Below are 19,170 nucleotides of genomic sequence, written 5' to 3' on the forward strand. Positions count from 1 at the left end.
GTGCAGAGTTCTGCACAGATACGCTCCAATGAGACAGAAAGGATGGTAGGGTACAGGAACCATGGTGTACAAAGGCTGTTGTAAATCCAGTCAGGAAAAGCTTACTAAAGGTTCAAAAAATTAGGTAATGATAGAGAACTAGAAGATTATACGGATAGTAGTAAAAAGCTTAAGAATGAAATTAGGAGAGCCGGAAGGGGCCATGTGAAGGCCTTAGCGGATGGGAGTCACAATCGCAGCATGTGAAAACCCGGCCTGGAGTTCAAGGCTGGAGTCGCAGTTGGAGGCTGCGCAATCACTTTGAAGGTGTTCATGGTTGTTGGAACCCGCGTTGATGGTGCTGGAGTCTGGGTTTTGCTGTGATTGTGACTCCCGTCTCCCCTTCCCCCACCACCACTCTGCAACCCCGTCTCCCTCAGATCCCACCGTCAGCTCCTAGGCCCTCAGAGGCTCCATCTTCCTCTCACCCCAATCCTCCCCTCTCCACCGACACCACCAGCCTCCACCAGCCCCCCCCCCCCCCCCCCCATCCCATCTCTCATCCACACCTGGTCTTTACCATCCCATCCGACCTTCAACTCTCTGAGGCAGAGCACTCTATCCTCAGTAAGGGCCTCACCTTTGTCCCCCTTCGCCCACACCTCAGCGAGTTCCGCGTACGCCATGACGCTGAACTCTTCTTCCGCCAGCTCCGTCTTCAAGCCTGCTTCTTCGGCAAGGACTCTCCCACCCCCATTGATGACCCTTTCTCCTGTCTTCATCCCTCCTCCTCTTCATGAACACCCCACTCTGGTCTTCTGCCTGCTCTGGATCTCTTTATTGCTAACTGCCAACAGAACATCAACCATCTCGACTTCACCACACCTTGTTCCAATTCCAACCTCACTCCTTCCAAACGCTCTGCTCTTCACTCCCTCCGCACCAATCGCAACCTCACTATAAAACCCGCTGATAAGGGGTGGCACTGTTGTGGTCTGGCGTACTGGCCTCTACCTGGTTGTTGATACCTCCTCTTATTTACCCCTCGATTGTGACCCCACTAAGGAGCACCAGGCCACTGTCTCCCACACCATCACCAACCTTATCAGCTCTGGGGATCTCCCATCCACTGCTACCAACCTCAAAGTTCCCACACCCCGCACTTCCCGTTTCTACCTCCTACCCAAGATCCACAAACCTGCCTGTCCAGGTAGGCCTATTGTCTTAGCTTGCTCCTGTCCCACCAAACTCATTTCTGCATACCTTGACACTGTTTTATCCCCCCTTGTTCAATCGCTTCCCACCTATGTTCTTGACATTTCTCACGCTTTGAATTTTTTTGATGATTTTAAGTTCCCTGGCCCCCACCGCCTTATTTTCACCATGGACATCCAGCCCCTATATACCTCCATCCCCCACCCGGATGGTGTCAAAGCTCTTCGCTTCTTTTTGGATTCCAGACCTAACCAATTCCCCTCTACCACCACTCTCCTCTGTCTAGTGGAATTAGTCCTTACTCTCAATAACTTCTCCTTTGGCTCCTCCCACTTCCTCCAAACTAAAGGTATAGCCATGGGCACCCGTATGGGTCCCAGCTATGCCTGCCTATTTGTTGGCTTTGTGGAACAGTCCATGTTCCAAGCCTATACAGGTATCCATCCCCCTCTTTTCCTTCGCTACATCGACGACTGCATTGGCGCTGCCTCCTGCACGCATGCTGAGCTCGTTCACTTTATCTTGGCAGGGTGATTGCAACCAATGAGATAAATCAGAGGATGAGGCTTTCGGTCTACAGGTTGATGCAGAGTGTAGAGACACTGAGGAAGGATGTTGTGGCACAGTAGTGTAGTGGTTAGTGTAATGCTATTACCACACCTGCAACCTCGGTTTAATTCCCACTGTTGTCTGTAAGGAGTTTTACATTCTCGCCATGTCCATGTGGGTTTCCTCTGGGTGCTCTATTCTAACCCCCACCCCGCATTCCAAAGACATACAGGTTAGTAGGTTAATTGGTCACATTGATATAATTAGGCAGTGCAAGCTGGTTGGGTTGGAAGAACCTGCTACTATACTGTATCTCAAAACTGACAGGCAATTGCAGTCAGTTGGATTAATTAAAGTACGTCAATTTGAACGCAAAAAGTACCAGGAACAAGGGTAATGAACTTAGTGCGTGGGTCAGTAAATGGAACTATGATGTGTGGTCATTGCAGAGACTAAGCTGTCACAAGGACCAGAACGGCTGCTGAATGTTCTGGGTTTAAATATTTCAAAAGGGACAAGGAGGTGGGGGCAAAAGAAGTAGCAGTGTGACAATGCTAATCAGGAATAGTATCACCAGATACAGAATGGGAGAGATCATCTACTGAGACAGTGTGCGTGGAAGTCAGAGAAAGGGAGCAATCACTCTTTTGGGAATATTTTACAGGACCCCCCCCCCCCCACCCCCCACCCAATAGTAACAGAGACAGTGAAGAACCAGATCAGGAAGCAGATTTTGGAAAGGTAAACAAATAACAGGCTTGTTAACATAAATTACTTCAACTTCCCTATGCACAAAATGCTGAAGGAACTCGGGAGGCCAGGCCGCACTTAGTGAAAAGATAAACCGTTGATGTTTCAGACCAAGACCCTGCATCAGAACCTTTGGTCTGAAATGTCAACTGTCTACTCTTTTCCATAGATGCTGGCTGGCCTGAGGTTCCTCCAGCATTTTGTGTGTGTTATTTTGATTTACAGCATCTGCAGATCTTCTCGTTTGTGATCCAACTTCCATACTGATTGGCATCTCCTAAGTGCAAAACATTCAAATGGGGTGGAATTCATTAGCTGTGTCTGGGAAAGGTTCCTGACACAATATGTAGACAGGCCGATTAAGAAGAGGCCATACTGAATCTGGTACAAGGCAATGAACCAGGTCAGGTGTCAGATCTTTCAGTGGGTGAGCATTTTAGAGACAATGACTCCGGCAACCTGACCTTCACTATAGCCTTAGTAGGAGATTGAAGCAGACAGTTTGGGAAAGTATTTAAATGGGGGAGGGGGAACTATGATGCTATTTGGCAGGAACTTGGCAGTAAACTGGGAACAGATGCACTCAGAAATACACAACAAAAATGTAGAGGTTGTCTAGGGATGAGGTACTGAATAGGTTTGTCCCATTGAAGGAAAGGATGGTAGGATAAAAACAACCATGGTTGAAAAGAAAGGTAGAACATCGAGGCAAGCAGAAGAAAGAAGTTTAAGGTTTAGGAAGCAAGGATTAGACACGGTTCTTGAGAGTTACATAGTACCCAGGAAAGACTTTAAGAATGGACTTCAGAGAACCAGAAGGGGACAGGAAAAGGCCTTGGCAACTCCAGGCATTTTATATATCAGTGAAGAACAAGTAAATGACTGGATTCAGGTTAGGACCGATCAGGGATCCAGAAACTGCTTAGGCAAAGATACAGCAATAGCTGGTGACTGGCCAATACACATTATAGTGCTGAAAATCCAGTATCCAAACCTAGCCACATCTCTGGCCAAGCAACTTCAATACACAATGGCTGCTATCTGACCAATGCCTTAAATTGTGCAGTCATGCTTTGCCCACAAAATCCACAACAAAAAGTATAGTAGATACCCTGTTTACTGTCATTCAAAGCAAGAAGTAATTATGTGAGGTGCAATCAACCCAATTACCTACTCACTGAAGCTCGGTTTCTGCCTCACTGCCAGAACTACACCGCTGCAGATTGGCTTAAAAGTCTTAATTTGACCAAGGATGATGTCACTCAAGACCTACCACTCAGTTGAACTGAAGGAACCTTAGCAAAACTGAACTCAAAGAATAGGGTATCATCCTCCACTGACTGCTCATACCTATCATAAAAAAAATGGATATGGTTGGTGACCATTTGGCTGCTTTATCAACAATTACAAAATCAAAAGTAGAAAACTTTAGAATGGATCATACAAAATTCAATAACAATTCAAGCTCCAAAGATAAACATATAATTCCTTATTTTCTCCAAATTAAGACCTGACTAAATTAATATTTCTACCACACATGCCAGAAAATGACCATTGCTAACAGTAAGGGAATGTCACCAACACCTCAACATTTAAACAAGTTTCAATTGTTGAGCAACATCTGGGAAGTAAACATCATACAAGAGCAGTTCTGAAGTTGGGCATCCAGTAATATATGATACAATTTATGATTATACACTATCCCCAAGGCACATCCCAATCATTAAGCAATACTGTCCATTTGGCTGGAAGAACGATGCTCCATTACAATTAGGTCAAAAGAATCCTAAACAAAGAAACCCAAATACCACACTATCCACTGCACGGTGTATAGTATATTAAAATTGCAGCAAAGTTCTTCATGGATCCATTGCCATCACTTCCAAAATCATGATCTCTTCTACATACAAGGACAAGCGCATGAGATTATCATAACAGCAGGCTCCCCAAAGTGTAGACCAACTTGACCAATATGTCATTAACTTTTTCAGATAATTGCTTTTAATTGTGGAGTTTCTAGCATAACAGTTCCTTCGCCACACAAGGACTGCTGCAGTTCAATACCATCAGCACTTGGGAAATTAGATTTTAAAAAAAATAACCACTGACCTTATCAGCAAGATCAACCCTATATAAGAATATAGATTACTCATGATTTAATGAGACAAGCTTGCCCTCAATGGCCTACTTGTTTATGTTGCAGTGAAAAGTTGACGTTATAACTAATTATTGCAGGAAATGACAGGTCCTCTAATATTGCCTATAGGACAGGCAATCTGATTTCACCAAGGTGCAAGAACCAGCAGATAGCAGAATTGAGATTAAAATCTCAACAGGTAATCAGTGGGGTGAAAGATATTAAGGAATATATTGTTCTTGTTTAAGTGAATGCACAGAACTACTTGCTTATTATATGTTTTAGTGGCACTGGCTTTATGTGAAATTACCTCCTAATGTTTAGCTTGTTTGACTACATCTGAAATCTTCACTCTGACCCTCCATCTCTATTAACCAATCCAAATAAAGAAAACATTTTAAAACTTCAAACAATAATTTCAATACCTATGTTATTAATAACTGACTGCAGATGTCCTTCCTCAGATCTTAAATGAGAATTGTAAATGATTCCTGATACTGATGGGTGCAGGAAAATCAGTTCCAGGGAAACAAGTAGGGGAAAAGAGATGATCTTTAGTGCTGGCATGGACTCGATGGAACAGACAGTCTCCTTCTGTTTTGTATGAAGGGGCCTAAATAGTGTAAATATGTAGGATTTATCTTGGAGAGATAAAACAATGGTTACAGATTAAGTAATGGGTTGAACAGTTTTCTTGGGAGACGAAGAAAATATTTTTATCCAGAGGATGGCAGAGTCTGGATCGCACTGCATGACAAGCAGAAACCTCATCAATTTAAATAATATTTGATTAGTTAGAGTGAAACAGCAGGCCCTTGGGCCATCTAGTCCAGACCAACTGTTGCACAGCAAGCTGGTACTCTATATCTCTATCCATGTACGTATCCAGATGTATTTTAAGTGTTGCTAATGCCTACCACCATCTCTGGCAAAATACACAAAACCCTTCACATGAAGAAGCTGTCCCTGATGTCTTTTGAAAATCATTTGTCTCTGATATTAAACCAATGCTCTCTTCTTTTTGCACCCCCTCCTGGAATAAAGACTCTTCTTTCACCCTATGCCCTTCCTGATTTGTATACTATCAGGTCATCCCTTAATCTTCTATGTTCTAAGAAATAAAGTCCAGGTCTATACAACCTCTCCATGTAATTCAAGCACCAAGGTATGGGCAACATCCCAGAAGATAGTTGTGCCATTTTTTTTAGTTTAATAACATCTTTCCCTAACAGGGTGATCAAAACCCTTTTTTTAAAAAAAATGTACTCAAAAAGTCTCATCAACATCTTATATAACTGCAACATAATGCCCAACATCTAAATTGAGGCCAGTAATCCAAATCCCTTCTTCACCATCTTATCTAACTGCAATGCCACTTTCAGCAAACTGTGCATTCACACTCCCAGGTCCCTCTGTTCCATAATTCTCCCGGCCCTACCATTCATTGTACAAATTCTATCCTAGTTTGATCTTCTAAAATCCTTGTAATTTTTCATAGCCTTCTACACCATCTATTACACCATCCAATTTAGATTGTTTACCAGAAAAGACATGATCTTCAAGCTCATAAGCCTATGAAAGAAGGTGGAATAGGTAATTATTTTGTGACCAAGACCCACAATAATCTAATGGCCTCCTGTGTCAAATCTTTGCACAAGCTATGAATGAGACCAGAGTTTAAAAAAAGTTATGGGGTTATAGCACTGGGTTAAGCTTTGTGATAAAGAAAATTTACCCCTGAATTTATTGGAAACTCATTAAAAATAAATTTATAATTATGACATGAATTCCATGAACAATTTTGAGACAGTATTATAATTATACCATAAATAATAAGATTATTTGACAACAGAAGAATTAGACCACTTGTCCCATCAGGTCTGCACCAACAGTCCATCATGACCGATTTATTATCCCTCTCAACTGTATTCACCTGCTTTCTCTCCGTGACCACTGATGCCCTTACTAATCAAGTACCTATCAACCTCTACTTTAAATATACCCAATGATTTGGCCTTCACAGCTGCCCGTGGCAATGAATTCCAGATTCACCACCCTCTGGCTAAAGAAATTCCTCCTTACCCATGTCTAAAGCAGGAGTTTCCATCCTGGGGTCCACGGATCCCTTGCTTAATGGTATTGGTCCATGGCATAAAAAAGGATGGGAACCCTTGTAGTAAAGGGGCGCCTTTCTATGCTGAGGCTGTGCCCTAGACTCCCTCATGATAGGAATCCCCTCTATCAAGACCTTTCAATATTCAATGTTTCAATGAGATCCCACCCTCAATCTTCTGAACTCCAGTGAGTACAGGCTCAGAGCCATCAAATGCTCCTCACAGGTTAACCTTTCCAGTCCCTGAAACAATCTCACAAATCTCCTCTGGTCCCTCTCCAATGCCAGCACATCCTTTCTAAGATAAGTGCCCAAAACTGCTCACAATACTCTAAGTGCAGTCTGACCAATGCCTTATAAAGCCTCAGCATCACATCCTTGCTTTATATTCTAGTTTTCTCAAATAAATGCTAACATTGCATTTGCCTTCCTCACCAATTCAACCTGTAAATTAACCTCAGGGAATCCTGTATGAGGACTCCTAAGTCCCTTTGCACCTCTCATTTTTGAATTTTCTTCCCATCTAGAAAATAGTCTCTGCCTTTATTCCTTCTACCAAAATGGATGACCATACACTTCCCCACTTCTTTGCCCATTCTCCTAATCTAAAACCTTCTGTAGATTCCCTGTTCCTGCACCTGTCTTCATTTCGTCCTGCACTTAGCCGCAAAACCATCGATACTGTATATGTCAAAGATTTGGATAACAGAAATGTAATAGAAGTGGTCCCAACACCAACCCCTGTGAAACACCACTAGTCACCAGCAGCCAACCAGAAAATGTCCCCTTTATTCCCACTCCTTGCCTCCTGCCATTCAATCTGCTATCCATGCCAATATCTTTCCTGAAGAACCATGAGCTCTTATCTTGTTAAGCAGCCTGACGTGCAGCACCTTGTCAACAGCCTTCCAAAAATCCAAGTACACAACATCCTCTGACTCTCCTTTGTCTATTCTGCCTGTTATTTCCTTAAAGATTTCCAACAGATTTGTCAGGCAAGGTTTTTGCTTAAGGAAACCATGATGACTCCCATCTATTTTATCATGTGCCACCAACCACTGAAATCAGGTTAACTTGCCTAAAATTTCCTGTTTTTGCCTCTCTCTTTTTAAAAAAAAAGGAGAGTGGAGTGACATTTCTAATTTTCCAGTCTACTGGAACCATTCCAAAATCTAGTGAATCCTGAAAGATGACTACTAATGCCTCCACAATCTCTTCACTACCACTGAGAACTCTGAGAACACCTTCTTTTAACAGCAGCTACACTCACTTCTGCCTCCTGACACTCCTGAATTTCTAGCATTCTGCTAGTGTCTTCCATAGTGAAGACTGAGACAAAATACTTAACTTCGTCCAACATTTCTTTGTCCCTCATCACTACCTCTCCAGCATCACTTCCAGCAAACTGATATCCACTCGTGTCTCTTTTACTCGATATATCTGAACTTTTTGTATCCTCATACTATTGGTTAGTTTACCTTCATATTTCCCTTCATATATTCTCTCTCTATAGATTTTAGTTATCTTCTGTTGGTTTTTAAAAGCTTCCCAATCCTCTATCTTGCAAATTTTTGCTCTTTTGTTTTTATGCTGTCTTTGACTTCCCTTTCACCTACAGTTGCCACATTTTCCCTTTAGAATACATCATCTTTGGGATGTAACTATTCTGTGCCTTACGAATTGCTCCCAGAAACTCCAACCATTGCTGTTCTCACATCATCCCTGCTAGTGTCTCTCCTCTTTCATGACTTGGTAGTTCACTTTACACCACTGTAATACTATGCAAGTAGGAACAGCAGTCAACTGGTCAGTTCCTTAAGCTTATTCTTTTACCAACTACATCACCATCAATCTCCACTTCAGTTTTACTCCATACTCAAAATCATAATCTAAAAAGGAATTATTTAAATTCCTTTCAAAGGAATTGGATGTTGTTGCGAAAGCCACTTCAGTCTTTGTGGTGCTGACGTTCCCACTGCCGTCAGACAGTGTGAGAACAGTGCAATATATTTTTTAAGTCTGTATGGTGAATGACAGGGCAATCTGTAGGTAGCAGTGCTCCCTCATTCATACCCACTGCCCTTCTTCTAAACGCTACATGTAATTTTTTTTAGGTGTGGGAAAAGCCCAGTACATTTTGCGATGGTACTCTTGGCAATCACAGAACAAAACCAATAGATGGAATAAATGGATAATGTGTCAAGTCAACCTGTCTGCTTTGATGTTGAGCTTCTTCTGAGCAGTTGGATCGTACAGAGTATTTTACCCAAATTCCTAGCATGTACCACATAACTGATGAAAAGACTTTCAGATGTTAAGACTGTAAGCTACTTGTCTCTGCATACCCAAACTCTGTCCTGCATTTTCAGCCACAATGTAGATGTAGCTAGTCCTGCTGAGTTTCTTATTAATGGATAGGGATGTCAATAGTGAGAAACTTGTTAACGATTACACTTAAATCGCCAACGTTTAACCTTCTTGGACATGATCATTGCCTCCAACTGTGGCAAATACTATTTTTGCCAGACAAGTCCACACACCTCTGAATGTTATCTAGATGTTGTCACAGGCATTGTTCCAACCAGATGCAAATGGAACTGAATCAGAAGCAAGCAAGGGGTCAGGCTCAGTTATACACACATTACAAATTCCAGTCTGAAGTTTCGTATAGAACTCCGAGCCCTTTGTTGGATGGCTCCCGAGTGTACTCAAATTTGACCTTGTATTGGAATTCAACCCCATGTTAGAATCAACCCTCCAGATGTTATCATCCCTCTTATCTAAGGGATGCAGCAAAACTAATACACTGTATATATAGTCACCCCAAACAGCAAGCACTTGTCTCTAATGGCAAATGAAGCTGCAGTAGAAAAGAACCCTTGAGCTTATTTTCTCTTCCGAAGAGAAAGGAAAAAAGGAGTGAGAGGTAGCCTACGAGAAATTACACTTGGAGCTGCAGGACAGACCTAGGGTTGCACCTGCTCCTACCGACAGCCAATGAATGGGTGCTACTGTTCAGTCTGTGGCCGAAGGGCCTCTGCTTCAGGCAACTCTCTGCAGAGCTCACCTCGCTGTTGTGGCCTCGCAGGTTGAAGTTAATCCTCTGCGGGTTGCTGCGCTCCCTCCTGCAGTGACTAGCGGTGAAAGTCACGCCGACCACCCCTCTGCCGTTGCCGGTCGCCAACCAGCCCTCCTCGTAGCAACGCCGGCGGCACACGGGCTTCTCTTTCTCGCTCTTGGGCACACGGCCTTTCCACGACAGGCACAGAATGTTGGAGTCGCTGCACAGTACCGGGCCTTGCTCCACCGCCGCGAACATCCCGCTGAGCCCGAGGCCTGACTGCCTCGCTGCCGGGCGGCTGCTCATCAAACAGTGGCCGAACCACGCCGACCTTCCCCTCAGGCGGCCGAGAGCAGCATCGGGGCCTGGCCTGACCTAGCCGAGCCGAGCCGGGGTTGGGTGGGGTGGGGTGGGGTGGGGCGGGGCGGGCGGAGGCGCTGTGCCTACAACCCCCCCACTCCGCGATACAGGTACGGGCGACCGACCGCTTCAGCCCGACCCGAAACCGTTGCCCATTGACGCGGCTGGAGCGCGCATCCGCGCACGCGCAGGAGTGACGCGGGCGGCTCTGCTGTCGGCTGCGCCTCGAGCGTCACCGTTAACCCGGGAGCGCCCAGCGCGAGTGGCGGGCGGCGCGCTCGCGCTCACGCTCACCCTAGCAGCCGCGCGCCCGCCGTGCGAGGCGACGCGCGCTCGTCATTGGCGGGCGGCGGGGGGGAGGGGGGGGCCGCCCTCGCCCAGCGGCGTCGGGACGGCTCCTGAGGTGCGGAGGCTCCGGTTTCGGGTGCTTGGCTTCCCCGAAAGCAAGGGGCGTGTTGCAGGTATCGTGGGTGGCGCCCATCTTCATCGTGAAATCGTTGGAAGCAGGCTCGTCGGCCCACCAGCTGGTCCCGTTTAGCCCACATCCTCACGAACCTTTCCTATCAATGTGCCTGCCCGAATATTTGTTACATGATGTAATTATACCCACCACCCTCTTGCGGATAAACCTGCTCCTCAGTTAGACTTTCCTAGGCTAGAGAGGGAAAAAAGTGACCATCCACTATCTCAGAATCTTAATTTTATAAACCTCCATAAGGACACCCTTCGGCTTCCTGCAGTCCAGACGCCAGAGGAGAGTCCCACTCTTTCCCTCTAATTCAGGCCCTACTGCCCAGACAACGTACACGTCCATCTTTTTTGCACCCATTCCAGCCTATTCACATCATAGAGCACAGAACGTAACAGCACAATACAGACCCTTCAGCTCCACGCTATTGTGCCAGACCTTTAACTTACTCCAAGATCAATCTAGCCCTTCCTGCCTCTACTTTTCTTTCATCCATATGCCTATCTGAGTTTCTTAATGTTCCTGCCTCTTATCACCATCGCTGGCAACACATTCCATGCACTTGCCACTCTGCAGAAAAAAAAACCTAGCTCTAACGTCCTCATCCTCCAATCACCTTAAAAGTACGCCTCTTGCATGAGCCATTACCATCCTGTGAAAAAGTCTCTTCTTGTCCACTTGATCTACGCCTCCTTTCACCTTGTACAGCTCTGTTAAGTTGCTTCTCATCCTTCTTTCATTGATTCTGTTATGGTTATTCTATGGACTTACTAAATATGTCTGTAAGAAAATTAATCTCAGGGTTGTATATGGTGTCTCTTATGTACGTCGATAATGAATTTACTTTGGACTTTGATGTAAATGCTACTGGACCATAGTCATTGAGGCAGGTTACCACATTCTTCTTCAACGCAGGTATGATTGAAGCCTGCTTGAATCAGTTGAGTGAGAGGTTGAAGATGTCGGATGGTGTACCTGGACCAGATGCTTTTCATGGGTTTGGCTTCAAAGACTGAAATCACAGGGTCGTCAGGACCTGCAGCAGTTCATGAAGGTGCTTCCGTGTACAGTCGGTCAAACTGAACATAAGGGGCCTAATGTGATGTGCTGATGATAGTTGGGCAGAGATTTCTTCAAGCTAGCCTGAATCCTGACAAGAATGTGAAAGGAAACAGGGTAGGCACGCAATACAGCAGCACACAATCGATAATTTTATGGACATACAATCTATGTATATCAGATACCTTATGCCTTTATATTTATTGTGTTTTTTTACTATTGTGTTGCTCAGCTTGTTTTGTGCTGCATCGGATCCAGACTAACAATTACTTTGTTTTCCTTTACACTTGTGTACTGGAAATAACATTAAACAATCTTGAATGCTTGCTTTTGTCGGTATGTAAACTGCAATCAATAAAGGTCTCTTGGCAAGTTGAGTGGTCGTCACTTAATCAGTAGATGGTGGTGTGGAAGTTGCATGTTCCTCCTGTGACCACATGACTTTCCTCGGGGTTCCTGCAATTTCCTCCCATATCCTGCAGACTGTTGGCAGATTAGTTGGCCAGAGTGTGCATAAGTAACAACAGAATAAAAGGGAAATTGATGGGCGTGTGAGGAAGAATGGGCTGCAGAGCTACAAGGAACTAGGAGTAGGAGGATAGTTCTGATGAGATTACTTTGCCAGGGGCTGACCAAATCATATCCTGTATACATGCATTAGATTTGAGACCTATTTGTTCTGTCCTTTTACAGGTAGTGAGCTAATAATCTACTTAAGAATTATCAATGAAAACAAAGGATCAAGTTCAAGAAATGTTGTCACACAAAGTCTGGTGGCTATTAAGGCAGGAAATATAACATTTAACATGGAACTACGAAGATGAGGTCAAAGGGAAAATATTTAAAAGATACAGAGAAAGGACAGGGAAATGGGATAATAGAAGTCAACCAATCATTTGAAAGGAGGTTCAGGCATGGGTTTCAAATTCAGCAGGAGCACTGGTGCATCAGGTATCATTTGAAATCCATGCACTCATACCCTTCAGAATTGTCCATGGATTAGTTTCATGCTCCAAGGTACTGCTAAAATTCATCTTGTTACTTGTGAAAGCTAAAACTCTACATGAACCAGCACAACAGGCAGTGTTTTAGGACATAATTATCTTTGCAGTAAAATATTACTGATTAAGTGCAGAAATGCCAGATCTTACAATATCACTCATCCACTGCTATCAGTTAGTCCACTTGTGACACTCCAGGAATACCGGAAGGGTTTTTCTCTCTCTCTTCCTCTTGCCAACACTCTTGAGATCCATCCCTCCTCCTCTAACATTCCTGGGGGTCTCCCCCTCATCCTCACTACCAAAGCCTTCATTCTCCCTTCTAGGCACTCTCAGGGGCATCTTCCCCTCCTTCTCAAACATTCCCAGAGTATCCATTCTCTCTCTCAGCCTCTTCTAGTTGTTTGGCCTGTCTCTCAGAAGGTCATGGAGAAATACTACTAAAGTTTGGCAGTGGTTTACAAGAACCTCCTTTCCGTGATGTTGGCTTAAGTGCTTGCAAATGTTATTCAGCATGGGACAGCACTGAGGGTGGAGGTAATCAGGAGGAGGAAGAGCACTGGGGTGGAGGTAATCAGGAGGAGGTTTCCTTACTTTGATGACCTTGTGACATGAAAGTTTAAGGGTCTAGAGTTAATATACTCCAAGTGTCACTCCCTCCCGTCTGCATATCACTGCACAATACTGAGACCTATAGTGCGTCTTTGGATATAATTCCATGAGTGTCACAGGGTTAAAACACAGAGCATTACAGCACAGTACAGGTCCATCAGCCCTTGATGTTGTGCTAACCTTTTAACGTACTCTAAGGTCAATTTGACCTTTCCCTCCCCCATAGTACTCCATTTTTCTTTCATCAATCTGCCTATTTACGAGTTTTTTAAAATCTCCCTAACATATCTACCTCTACCACCACCCCTGGCAGGGTATTTCACGCACCTAGCACTCTCTTCCCCTGCCCCCCCCCCCCCCCCACACAACACCTTAAAGTTATGCCTTCTTGTGTTAGGTATTTTCGCCCTGCGGAATAAAGTGTCTGGCTATCCACTCCATTTATGCCTGTAATCATTTTGTACACCTCTATCAAGTCACCTCTCATCCTCCTTTACTCCAAAGAGAAAAGTCCTAGCTCACTCACCCTAACTTCAGAAGAGATGCCCTCTAGACCAGGCATCATTCTGGTGAATCTCCTCTGCACCTTCCATATAGTTATAATGAAACAACCAGAACTGAACCCAATAGTCCCAAGTGTGGTCTAACCAGGGTTTTATAGAGCTGCAGCATTTCCTCAAGACTCTTGAACTCAATCCCCCAGCTAATGAAGGTCACATATGCCTTCTTAACTACTCTAGCAGCTTGTGCTGCAACCCCGAGATCCCTCTGTTCTTCCACATTGTTAAGAACCCTGCCATTATCCTTGTATTCTGCCTTCAGTTTTGACCTTCCAGTGAATCATTTCACACTTCTCTGGGTTGAACTCCATCTGCTATTTCTCAGTCCAGCTCTGCATCCTATCAATATCCCATTGTTTCCGACAACAACAACCTTCTACACTATCCACAATGCCACCGACCTTCATGTCTTCTGCATAATTCCACTTCCTCAACCAAGTCATTTACAAAAATCACAAAGAGCAGGTGTCACTGAACATATCATAGAAACATAGAAAACCTACAGCACAATACAGGCCCTTTGGACCACAAAGTTGTGCCAAACATGTCCCTGCCTTAGAAATTACTAGGGTTACCCATAGCCCTCTTTTTCTAAGCTCCATGTACCTATCCAAAAGTCTCTTGAAAGACCCTATCATATCTGCCTCCACCACCGTTGCCGGCAGCCCATTCCACACACTCACCAATCTCTGCATAAAAAACTTACCCCTGACATCTCCTCTGTACCTACTCCCCAGTACCTTAAACCTGTGCCCTCTTGTGGCAACCATTTCAGCCCTGGGAAAAAGCCTCTGACTATCCACACAATCAATGCCTCTCATGATCTTATACACCTTTATCAGGTTACCTCTCATCCCTCCTTCACTCCAAGGAGAAAAGGCCAAGTTCACTCAACCTATTCTCATAAGGCATGCTCTCCAATCCAGGCAACATCCTCGTAAATCTCCTTTGCACCCTTTCTATGGTTTCCACATCCTTCCTGTAGTGAGGCAACCAGAACTGAGCACAGTACTCCAAGTGGGGTCTGACCAGGGTCCTATATAGCTGCAACATTACCTCTCGGCTCCTAAATTCAATTCCACAATTGATTAAGGCAAATACACTGTACGCCTTCTTAACCACAGCTGCTTTGAGCCTCCTATGGACTCAGACCTCAAGATCTCTCTGATCCTCCACATTGCCAAGAGTCTTACCATTAATACTATATTCTGCCTTCATATTTGACCTACTAAAATGAACCACTTCACACTTACCTGGGTTGAACTCCATTGCCACTTCTCAGCCCAGTTTTGCATCCTATCAATGTCACACTGTAACCTCTGACAGCCCTCCACATTATCCACAACACCCCCAACCTTTGTGTCATCAGCAAGTTTACTAACCCATCCTTCCACTTCCTCATCCAGGTTATTTATAAAAAAACACAAAGAGTAAGGGTCCCAGAACAGATCCCTGAGGCACACCACTGGTCACCAACCTCCATGCAGAATGTGACCCATCTACAACCACTCTTTGCCTTCTGTGGGCAAGGCAATTCTGGATCCACAAAGCAATGTCCCCCTTGATCCCATGCCTCCTTACTTTCTCAATAAGCCTTGCATGGGTTACCTTATCAAATGCCTTGCTGAAATCCATATACACTATATCTACTGCTCTTCCTTCATCAATGTGTTTAGTCACATCCTCAAAAAATTCAATCAGGCTCGTAAGGCAAGACCTGCCCTTGACAAAGCCATGCTGACTATTCCTAATCATATTATACCTCTCCAAATGTTCATAAATCCTGCCTCTCAGGATCTTCTCCATCAACTTACCAACCACTGAAGTAAGACTCACTGGTCTATAATTTCCTGGGCTATCTCTTCTCCCTTTCTTGAATAAGGGAACAACATCCACAACCCTCCAATCCTCCGGAACCTCTCTCATCCCCATTGATGATGCAAAGATCATTGCCAGAGGCTCAGCAATCTCCACTCTTGCCTCCCACAGTAGCCTGGGGTACATCTCATCTGGTCCTGGCGACTAATCCAACTTGGTGCTTTCCAAAAGCTCCAACACATACTCTTTCTTAATATCTACAGGCACAAGCTATTCCGTCTGCTGCAAGTCATCACTACAATCACCAAGATCCTTTTCCATAGTGAATACTGAAGTATTCATTAAGTACCTCTGCTATTTCCTCTGGTTCCATACATACTTTCCTACTGTCACGCTTGAGTGGTCCTATTCTTTCACATCTTATTCTCTTGCTCTTCATGTACTTGTAAAACGCCTTTTGGGGTTTTCCTTAATCCTGCCTGCCAAGGCCTTCTCATGGCTCCTTCTGGCTTTCCTAATTTCCTTCTTAAGCTCCTTCCTGTTAGCCTTATAATCTTCTAGATCTCTAACATTACCTAGTTCTCTGAACCTTTCGTAAGCTTTTCTCTTCTTCTTGACCAGATTTACTACAGCCTTTGTACACTGCGGTTCCTGTACCGTCTCATTGGAACATACCTACGCAGATCTCCATGCAAATATCCCCTGAACGTTTGCCACATTTCTTCCGTACCTTTCCCTGAGAACATCTGTTCCCAATTTAAGCTTCCAAGTTTCCCTTACTCCAATTAGATGCTTTTCTAACTTGTCTGTTCCTCTCTCCAATGCTAATGTAAAGGAGATAGAATTATGATCACTATCTCCAAAATGCTCTCCCACTGAGAGATCTGACACCTGACCAGGTTCATTTCCCAAAACCAAATCAAGTACAGTCTCTCCTCTTGTAGGCTTATCTACATATTGTGTCAAGAAACCTTCCCGAACACACCTAACAAACTCCACCCCATCTAAACCCCTTGCTCTAGGGAGATGCCAATCGATACTTGGGAAATTAAAATCTCCCACCACGACAACTGTTATTATTACACCTTTCCGGGATTTGTTTCCCTATCTGCTCCTTGATATTGCTGTTACTATTGGGCGGCCTATAAAAAACACCCAGTAGAGTTATTGACCTCTTTCTGTTCCTAACCTCCACCCACATAGACTCCGTAGACAATCCCTCCATGACATCTACCTTTTCTGCAGCCGTGACACTATCTCTGATCAACAGTGCCACGCCCCCAGCTCTTTTGCCTCCCTCCCTGTCCTTTCTGAAACATCTAAAACTTGGCACTTGAAGTATCCATTCCTGTCCCTGAGACATCCAAGTCTCTGTAATGGCCACCACATCATAGCTGCAAGTACTCATCCACGCTCTAAGCTCATCCGCTTTGTTCACAATACTTCTTGCGTTAAAATAGACACATCTCAAACCGTCAGTCTGAGTGCGTCCCTTCTCTATCACCTGTCTATCCTCCCTCACATACTGCCTCCAAGCTTTCTCTATTTGTGAGCCAACCACCTCTTCCCCAATCTCTTCAGTTCGGTTCCCACCCCCCAACAACTCTAGTTTAAACTCTCCCCAGTAGCCTCAGCAGACCTCTCCGCCAGGATATTGGTCCCCCATGCAGAACACCACAGATCACCGACCTCCAGGCAGGATATACTCCATCTAATATAACCCTCTTCCTTCTTGGGCAGCCAATTGTGAATCCACACAAACAGGTTGTACAGGATCTCATGCCTCCTCAATTTCTGAATGAGTCTCCTATGGAGAACCATGTCAAACGCCTTACTAAAAACCTAACTAAAAAACTAAACACAACATGCACTGCTCTACCTTCATCGCTCACATCCTTAAGGTAGTCATTCAGGCTCGTGAGGCATAATCTGCCCCTCTTAAAAGCATGTTGACTATCCCTAATCAGACTATGCTTCTCCAAATGCTCATAATTATTGTCTCTAAGAATCTTCTCCTATAGTGTAAGACTCACTGATCAATAATTCCCAGGGTAATCCCTATTAATTTTCTTGAACAAAGAAATAATAGCCTCCAATTATCTGATACTATTCCTGTGGCCGGTGAGGATGCTAAGGTCGTCACCAATAGTGCAGCAGTCTCTTCCCTCACTTCCTGTAGTAACCTGGGGTATATCCTGTCTGACCCTAGGGTTTTATTTATCACAATCTTTTTAAAAGTTCCAGTACATACTGTTACTGTCAACATGTTCCAGCATATCAGCCTGTTCTGTGCTGTCCCTTTCATTGAATACAGAAGCAAATATTCATTAAGGTCTTCTCCTAATTCCTCCAACTCCAAGCAGTTTCCTCTTTTATCCCTGATGTGTCCTACCCTCACTCTGGTCATCCTCCTATTCTTCATGTCCATGTAGAACATCTTGAGGTTTTCCTTAATCCTACTTGCTAAAGTCTTCTCATGTTCCCTTCTAGTTCTCCCAAGTCCATTCTTAAGCTTCTTCCTGATTATCTTGCAACTCTCAAGACCCCGTCTGATCCTTGCTTCCTAAACCTTAAATAAGCTTCTTTCATCCCCTTGACTAGATACTTCACATCTTGTCAACCATGGTTCCTTCACCCAACCATCCTTTCCTTGCCTCAACTGGACAAACCTATCCAGAATCCCATGCAAATGCTCTTAATAACCCAAGTACATCCATTCCCAATTTACGTTCCCAGGTTCCTGTCTAATATCATCATAATTCGCCCTCCCCCAATTAAGTACTTCCCATAATTGTCTGCTCCTATCCCTCTCTAGAACTATGGTAAAGATCAGGGAGTTGAGGTCACTGCCTCTGAAATGCTTGCCCACTGAGAAATCTGTCACCTGACCAGGTTCATTGTTTAGTACCAGATTCAGTATGTTTTCTTCTCTAGTCAGCCAGTCTACATACTGTGTCAGGAATCCTTCCCGGACACATTAACAAATTCCACTCCATCTAAAATTTCTGCACTACTGAGGTGCCCCCACGACAACAACCCTGTTATTTTTGTGCCTTTCCAAAAGTTGCCTCCCAATCTGTTCCTGAGTGTCTCTGTTGCCAAGGGAGGAGGTGTTAATAGAATACTCCCAATAGAGTGATTGCTCCCTTCCTGTTTCTGGCTTCCACCCACACTGATTCAGTAGACAATCACTCTACGACGTCTTCCCTTTCTGCAGCTGTGACACTATCTCCGATTGACAACACTACTCCCCCACCTCTTCTACCTCTCTCCCTGTCCCCTTTGAAACATCTAAAGCCCTGAACATCCAGCAGCCATTCCTGCCCTTGTGACAGCCAAGTCTCTGTAATGGTCATGTCTTAGTCCCATTTAATGACCAATGCCCTGTTCATCACCTTTGTTCCTGATATTTCTCACATTAAAATAGGCACATTTCAACCCATCCAACTGACTGGAGTTATTCCCTTTTCACTACCTATCTTTCCTC

General features: G+C 44.3%; 1 protein-coding gene across 1 annotated transcript in view; it reads right to left on the bottom strand.

Annotated features, from left to right (window-relative positions):
- Window positions 1-10,198, bottom strand: part of tulp4a (TUB like protein 4a) — a 197,762-nt gene extending 187,564 nt beyond the window's left edge. Inside the window, exon 1 of the mRNA XM_073051677.1 lies at window positions 9,811-10,198. Coding sequence (XP_072907778.1) covers window positions 9,811-10,110 — 300 coding nt within the window. The 5' untranslated portion in view covers window positions 10,111-10,198. The remainder of the gene's footprint in view (window positions 1-9,810) is intronic.
- Window positions 10,199-19,170: the final 8,972 nt, after the last annotated feature.

This window comes from Hemitrygon akajei, chromosome 7 (assembly GCF_048418815.1).
Source record: "Hemitrygon akajei chromosome 7, sHemAka1.3, whole genome shotgun sequence".
Lineage (NCBI taxonomy): Eukaryota > Metazoa > Chordata > Chondrichthyes > Myliobatiformes > Dasyatidae > Hemitrygon > Hemitrygon akajei.